Source organism: Sinocyclocheilus rhinocerous, unplaced genomic scaffold (genome assembly GCF_001515625.1).
Source record: "Sinocyclocheilus rhinocerous isolate Xijiao unplaced genomic scaffold, SAMN03320098_v1.1 scaffold40, whole genome shotgun sequence".
Taxonomy (NCBI): Eukaryota; Metazoa; Chordata; class Actinopteri; order Cypriniformes; family Cyprinidae; genus Sinocyclocheilus; species Sinocyclocheilus rhinocerous.
Genome location: NW_015624837.1, coordinates 698,823 through 706,483, shown reverse-complemented (window position 1 = coordinate 706,483; position 7,661 = coordinate 698,823). Strand labels below are relative to the sequence as shown.

Below are 7,661 nucleotides of genomic sequence, written 5' to 3'. Positions count from 1 at the left end.
ACATATATACACATACATATATATATACATACACATACACACACATACACACATATATACATATATATATACATTTACACACACACACATATACACACACACACAAACAAAGAAAAACAAGTAGATAGAATAGAAAAAATAGAAAGCTAGTGTTGTTGTTTTTTTTTTTTAATAAAAAAAGAAGATAAATATAGATAAAGTAGAATTAAAATAGAATAGAAAGTGCTAGAGTTAGAGGGTCAAATAAAGGTGGAACAGATTAACTTTGTTTAACCAAAGTGAAGTCATTAGCATTTTTTGTATGCTGAAATTTCAAACACAAATATGTCGAAAGATACAAAAAAGTTGTGGACATATTCAAAATTATGTAACTGAATATTCAAATATTACATGATATTATTATATATTATTAAACAATATTAATAAAATGTATTATAATAAAATAACATCTTTATATTCTACCATTTAATTTGGTATTACTTTGTAAAATTGCACTGAAGAAATATGACTGAAATGTTTTTTTCTATAATGTGGAAAATAGTAATGAATAAAATTACTATTGTTTTTCTAAAACAAGGACTCTAAAAGACATCTGTAACGTAATCATACTTTACCATACCTCCTATTAAACTGCAAGCACAATTGGATGTCCTGTAGTTTAACTGATAGAACTCCGTGCCAAGATCATGGGTTTGTTTTCCAGTGAACAGACATAATCATGATATATATACCTATCCTATTGTTTAAACGTTTTTTTTTTGTTTTTTTTTGTTTTTTTGAGCAGGGATTAATGCTTTTTTGAACAAGGATGCATTATGTTACAAAAGATTTCTATTTTGAATTAATGCTATTCTTTTGACTTTTCTATTCATCAAAGAATCCTTAAAAAGTTACACAAAAATATTAGGCAGCCAGTGTTGGGAGTAACGCATTACAAAAGTAATAATATTACAGTAGTATATTACTTTTTGCTGTAACGCAGTAATATAACGCATTACTAATCAAATTTGGGTAATATTATTACCGAATGAGAGAGGTAGGCTGCGCGAGAACGCCGTTTGCTTTCAGTTTCGCATTGAATTAGCCTAATTCATTTTGGCTTGTTTAGCAACTTATATTTTTCATTCTTGTTTTCTTCTGAAACCGTTCAAAATAGCCTATAGGCTAGGTATTGTGTTTATTGTTTGTACATGATAATATTTCGCTTTATTTACCAGTGTTATTTATGAATGTAATAATGCGATTTGTGCTTATATTTTTTAACCTAAACTACAACGTAACATTAATGTAGACCTACATACCGGTATCTAAATATGATTTCATATTTTATGCTATATAGACCTACCACGTTACCCTCCACTGGATGTAGAATGAGCAGCATTAAACTACATTTTGGCATTTTACAATACTTATGTGGATATTTTGGATGAAAGTAACTCAAAAGTAACTCAAAAGTAGTGTAATGCATTACAATTCAGAGACAGTAATATTGTAATGTAACTAATTACTTTCAAAAGACAGTAACTAGTAATATATAATGTATTACATTTTGGAAGTAACTTGCCCAACACTGTAGGCAGCACAACTGATTTCAACATTTATAGCATAACTGAAAAGTGTCATTCAGCTTTGCATCACACAAATAAATTACATTTTGAAATATATTGAAATATGCTGAATGTATGGAATGTCAGGTGTCGAGGAAGAAAGACTGTAACAATAATCATGATTTTATAGTGAATCCACACTCATGCTCACAAATGCAGTGTTTGCAAGATATTGTTTAAGGGGAAAAATGATGGCAAACATCTTCATGTTTTTAAAGGCCAGTTTCTAGATTTATTTGCATTAATGATGCCCAGATAGACTCTGCAGTGGTGAGCAATCCCACAACATGAATGAATTAATGAATCTGTCACACTACTTGTGCAGCAGCAGATGCAAAAGGCCTGGTGCTCCCTCTGCTGCACAATGCATGTAACAAAGATTTAAAAAAATGTATGCATTTTATATGACATAAGAATCTGTTAAATGCAATATGACAAGAGTTTAATGTGATATTCTAAACATGAACAGGCTTTTTTACATAACCCTCAGACATACAGATCTAGAGTTCCAGTGTGACACATAAAAACAACTGCAACTTACTTCGGCTGTCTGATGCTTTTGTATATTAGAAGGGCTTTCCTCTGTGAATCCTTATCGCTTGGCAACAGAAGCTGTAAGGCTTGAGGGTGATTGGAGGAGAGGAACGCAAGGTAAAGCGTGACATTCAAGAAGCAGTGAATGAGTCCGTCCCCTCCACCTTCCATCAGTCAGAATGGATTGGGAGAGCGGCAGACCAGAAAAGGGAAAAACACAAAGTGTTCAAATAAACTCTACAGGGTATCCTCTTCTTCTAGCTCATGTGGCCCCAAAAACACCCCAGGGCACCAAAATGTAGGTAAAAGGCAGAAATTACGGTTGAGGCAGTAAAAATAATCCGTCCTGACACTTACAAGCTCCCACAGAGACTTGAAGCTCTCTGCTTATAAAATATTGAACAGCTACTAACACAATTCTGTCTCCCAGAGCTGTCTGCAATTCATCTCAGAAAAAAAGCTCAATAGGAGGTGCAAAGACTGCAGGGAATGATAAAATGGCTACTCATTCTCACCAACAGAGGTCAATGTTTTCAAAGCATTCACATATGATGGCTCGGCTCAGTTTGCCGGTGAGTCTGCAGCAGCTGAGTGTAAATGGATTTATGAATGTGTATTATTTGCATAAACCAATCAACTAATAAATAAACAAATATAATCGTATAATATTAATTATGGATCATAAAAGCAGATTGCAGTGGCAGTGAAAAGGTCACTGACATATGATTTAGTAAATGCCCAGACAATTACAATCTGTGTTAAATAAATGTAATTGCTATGAGATGCTATGGAGAGGTCCAGGAATCTGCGTGAGTCTTATACAGTACTGATGGCTTGGAACTGTGTCAGTACTTTTTGTATCATTTGAACCCAGTTGACTTTTACAGTGCTTTGTTTTTGGAATGATGCATTTTAACATGCATTTCCATGAGATAACCGCATAAAACTGATGTTTAAGTGATTCTATATTTGCAAGATAAAATATTTTAATTAATAGTTCACAAATAAAGTGTGAGTGTAGGTATTTAAAAATGTATGTTCACAGTTCAGATTATTGCTATTAGATTATCATTATATCAGATTATCATTATAATATAAAACATATAGCAAAGTATCACATATAGCACAGAAAAAAATACCACTTTCACAAGGATTGTAACCTGTACATTGGAAACCTGTACTGTGGGTGAAAAAACATAGGCTACTTGAGCTTGTTTGTCAGAAGATTAGACAGGACAGGCACTACAAAGACCTAATGAATATATGTATAAATCCAGATGAGACCTGAGTTATTTGCATTCTCTGTAGTATATGCAAAGATAAGCACATATTGCAAATATGTGGAATGATAAAGTTGCAGAAATATTATAAATGTTTAAATATTATAAATCTTAAATATTTCAATATATAACTGCATACTAAAACATAATATAATATTAATCATATTTAGATTAAACATTATTCATATTAATAATATTAATAATATCATTTGAGAACACAAACTGAAAAAGTTAGAACTGCAATTACAGTACAAAAGAAAACTCCATAAGAACAGCGATTATATTTGTAAAATTTATATAATAAGTGTGGACATTTTATTTCAATATGTAACTGAATATTACAATATTTTATATGAATCAATATGGATCATATTATATTAAACACTTGTGTATCCTACCATTTAATATTATCATTTGAAAACACATGTTCCAACTGCTTTTAGAAAATTTGAACTGTAATTACAAAACAGTTGCTAAAGTTTGCAATCTCTCAATTTTTCTGATAAACGGAACTTTTCAGTCTGGTCAATGAGAGGCTGCTTTCAGTGCATGCGAGCTCCTGATGAGGTCAGTGCTAAGATGCCTCACGGTGTCAATCAAACAATGGCGTCATGTATCCCCAGCGTTTCCGGTGCAGGTAGGCGGGGCTCTGCTATCCCGGGTCTGGATTCTTCATTCGGGAGCGCTAGACAAGGCTGAACACGAATGCAGCCATATTCGGCTCCACAGAGAAGCACACCGGCTAGCGCAGGTTTACACGCAAGGATTCGCCTACTTAGAAAAAGCACCCATTCCCGGTTTTTGGGGGGCGTGTTTATGTAGGTTAAAGGTGTGTGTAGTTCTTCGTTAGGGAGTTTATCATTGAAGATTTCCAGTTGAGCGGAATGAGCGTCCGGTCATCCTGAGATTCGACGGGAGAAAAGCCCGACACATCCCGCAAAGTGGAAACTACAGATTTGTCCGGATTAAGGCAAATGGAGCCGACAGGGCCTCGGGAGTGAGGAGGGGGGTGGAAACGCTGGAAAGCAGCGGACAACAACCGGTTTAGGCGCATTAGGGCTTCGTTTATCTAAGCACAATGTTGGGCACATTTTGCTAGCTGGATGGCTGGCTAGCTGTTGGAGTCTGGGACTTCAGAGCTCCACACATATCAGCCAGATAAATACTATTTGTATATATTTATAACGCTCATCCTCGGTATATTAATCTCGACAAGAGTTGTTTTATCCTTTCTGGCTGTGGGAGTGGTAGCCAGGCCGCTAAACTGGTAGAAAATGTCTGCGAAGGTGCGCCTGAAGAAGTTGGAGCAGTTGCTGCTGGATGGCCATCAGAAAAACGACAGGTCATTGAGTGTGGAGACACTGCTGGATATTCTCATATGTTTATACAACGAGTGCAGCAACTCGCCCTTAAAACGGGAAAAACATGTGACGGACTTTTTGGAATGGGGTAAGTTGATGTGTTTTGGTGTACTGACTGCATTTGGGTATAAAAATCAGTGCGTGTGCCTTTAAGACCTGTTTATCTGTTATTACATTTGCCTTAATCACCCAGCTGACTTCAGGTTATTGTCAAAGTTGCTGCCGTGACATTTGCTCTTGGGATTCCTGGCCTCGTTGTTTTGACAAAAGTTGGAGCAGTTGCTGCTGGATGGCCATCAAAAAAACGACAGGTCATTGAGTGTGGAGACACTGCTGGATATTCTCATATGTTTATACAACGAGTGCAGCAACTCGCCCTTAAAACGGGAAAAACATGTGACGGACTTTTTGGAATGGGGTAAGTTGATGTGTTTTGGTGTACTGACTGCATTTGGGTATAAAAATCAGTGCGTGTGCCTTTAAGACCTGTTTATCTGTTATTACATTTGCCTTAATCACCCAGCTGACTTCGGGCTATTGTCAAAGTTGCTGCGTGACATTTGCTCTTGGGATTCCTGGCCTCGTTGTTTTGACAATACTTCTTGTCATCTAGTTGTTCCAGCTTTAATATTCAACAGCAAGGATATATACATGTTTATGGATAGTATAAGGAAAATGGTGCGAAGTAGATGCTGCCATTGAAGTTTAATCTGTTCATGGCTTTATAACTTTTTGAGGGTTTTTGAGGGTTTAAACAAACGTTGGTATTATATTTTATACAATTTTAACATGACTTTTCTAAAAAAAAAAAAAAAAAAAAGTATGCATAATCAAGTAAACCTAAATTGCTTCAGTCCAGTAAATGTTCACCTTGAAATATTAAAACCAAATGAAGTTCTTACATTTACTTTATAAAAATCATGAAAGATTTCACAGCAGAAAGACACATGAACCCCAGCCTGAGGGTGGATGTTTTTAAAGTTATAAACTTTCAATCAGATGATGAAAGGTATGTAGTAGTAGATTGTGCACAACAGGTTTTTTTAGGAATATCTGCTCACATGCATAATATAGAGACCTTAGAAATTCATCAGATATGACACAGTAGGCTTTATAGGGTTAATCAGATATTGCGGATAAATATCGGACAAACCAGTTGGACTTTGTTTTCGAGGTCAATGTAAATATTTCCCTTTATAAAGTTTGGGCACATGGATTCCTGTTGATGTTCTTGCATTTATGCTACATTAGTTGTTGCTTTTGCCATTACCATTTGCTTGAGGGTGATGTTCATTAATCAGTCTGACAGGACTGTCTTTCGGTCATTGTGGTCTTTAAGAGTGTTGCTTTCTGGAAGAGTTCAGTTTAAAATGTAAACAGGACTGCAGTAGGTGGGATGCCCCTTTTTGGGCTCTTCCTGGTCCTTTTGATTGAGGTTGGCCTTCACAGTGAGTGGATTCTCTGTCCTGGGTGTTGGGTTGACTTCAGTAATGAGATTACACCCCAGTGTGTCTGCTCCTCTAAAGACCGCCAGTGTCCTCGTGTAACCCGTCACTAGCAGGTGCCACCTCACATCCCATCACTGTGAGTGAGCCATAGTATGACCCAATTTCCAGGAGTCATCAACTCCTCTGTTCTTGTCTTACTGCAACACTGGTAGGCCACACGCTTTCTTATGGTGCCTTTGATTGTGGAAGTTAACGATTTACATGGAGGATGTTATGCTGGCGCCGGTTAAACACAAGCAAAGCAATAACGTCATTGTAAAGTGCAGTATTGGCAGAGTGGTATTAGCTCTCAATATGTGCTTTCCATTTTATAAAGTGCTCCTCAAGTGAAGATCTTAGTATGGCCACTTTTAACAGTGGAATTGTAGTACAATTGTCAATTTACCTTTTCTGGTAAATACCATATCTGCTATTCACACATGGTTTTCTGTCTTTTAACTTTTGTCAGTTTTGAATTGCTACTGTTGGCACATCAACTCCAAAATGGTGTTGAATCTCTGTGATGTTTGCTGGAAATGAATGATTGACAGTTTTGGTGGAAATATAGTAAGATAATAAGAGAAGCTCTAAGTTCTTCATCCGCTGATATAGTGAGAAGCTTCGTTTCAGTGTCTGTCCAATTTGATGACATTTAGATAATCACAGTTTTTGTCTCCCACTACATTTGTTGAGTAATTGCGTTAGCTCTTTCAGAACTTTCTGATTGGCTGAAACACTTTGACTCCAGACTTCTTGTTTAAGAGTGTCCCGACCTTATATGTGCTTGAACACAATTTTATGGCTGTGTACTAGGGCTGCAACAAACGATTATTTTGATAATTGACTAATCTAACGATTATTAGAACGATTAATCGACTAATCAATTATTTCGCTGATTAATCAGTAGACATTTATTGATTATTCAGCTTTTGCAATTAGTTAAAATATTGAGTTATACATATTCTAACAAATAAATTAAGGTAATCACTTCAGCTTTTGAAAGTCATATGATGTAATTACAATTATACAATACATTTATACAAATAAATATATTTGGCACACAAAATGAGATGGCAGAGAAACTCTTATTCACCATTTAATTAGCTATATGAGAAAGTAGCTGAATGACACATCATTCTGCCTAAAATCTCTTTTTGTAAGTCATATGGATAAGAAACAAAATAAAGGTTAAGTGATATGTTTTATTTTTGGATAAACTTTTTTATTCACAACATAATCTCTCTTAAAATTCCTTATAGGGTTATGATAATCAAAAAAGTCCTGAGCTAGATCAAGCTTTGATCTCTGCAAACCAAACTATAACTTTAATTAAACTTTTTTTCCCCCACTAATAAAAATAAAAAGCTCTCGTCATTAGATAGCTCCACACTG

The 7,661-nt window shown here is 35.5% G+C and overlaps 1 protein-coding gene across 3 annotated transcripts in view; it reads left to right on the top strand.

Moving 5' to 3' along the window:
* Nucleotides 1-4,061: 4,061 nt before the first annotated feature.
* The window catches only part of LOC107746049 (serine/threonine-protein kinase MRCK beta-like), an 86,749-nt gene continuing 83,149 nt past the window's right edge, over nucleotides 4,062-7,661 (top strand). For 2 of the 3 annotated variants that reach the window (XM_016560114.1, XM_016560121.1), the window contains exons 1-2: nucleotides 4,063-4,763; nucleotides 5,094-5,200. In XM_016560114.1, the coding sequence (XP_016415600.1) occupies nucleotides 4,696-4,763; nucleotides 5,094-5,200 (175 nt within the window). In that variant the 5' untranslated portion in view covers nucleotides 4,063-4,695. Of the gene's footprint in view, nucleotides 4,764-5,093; nucleotides 5,201-7,661 lie in introns of all 3 variants that reach the window. The other variant, XM_016560106.1, reaches the window with a different exon arrangement.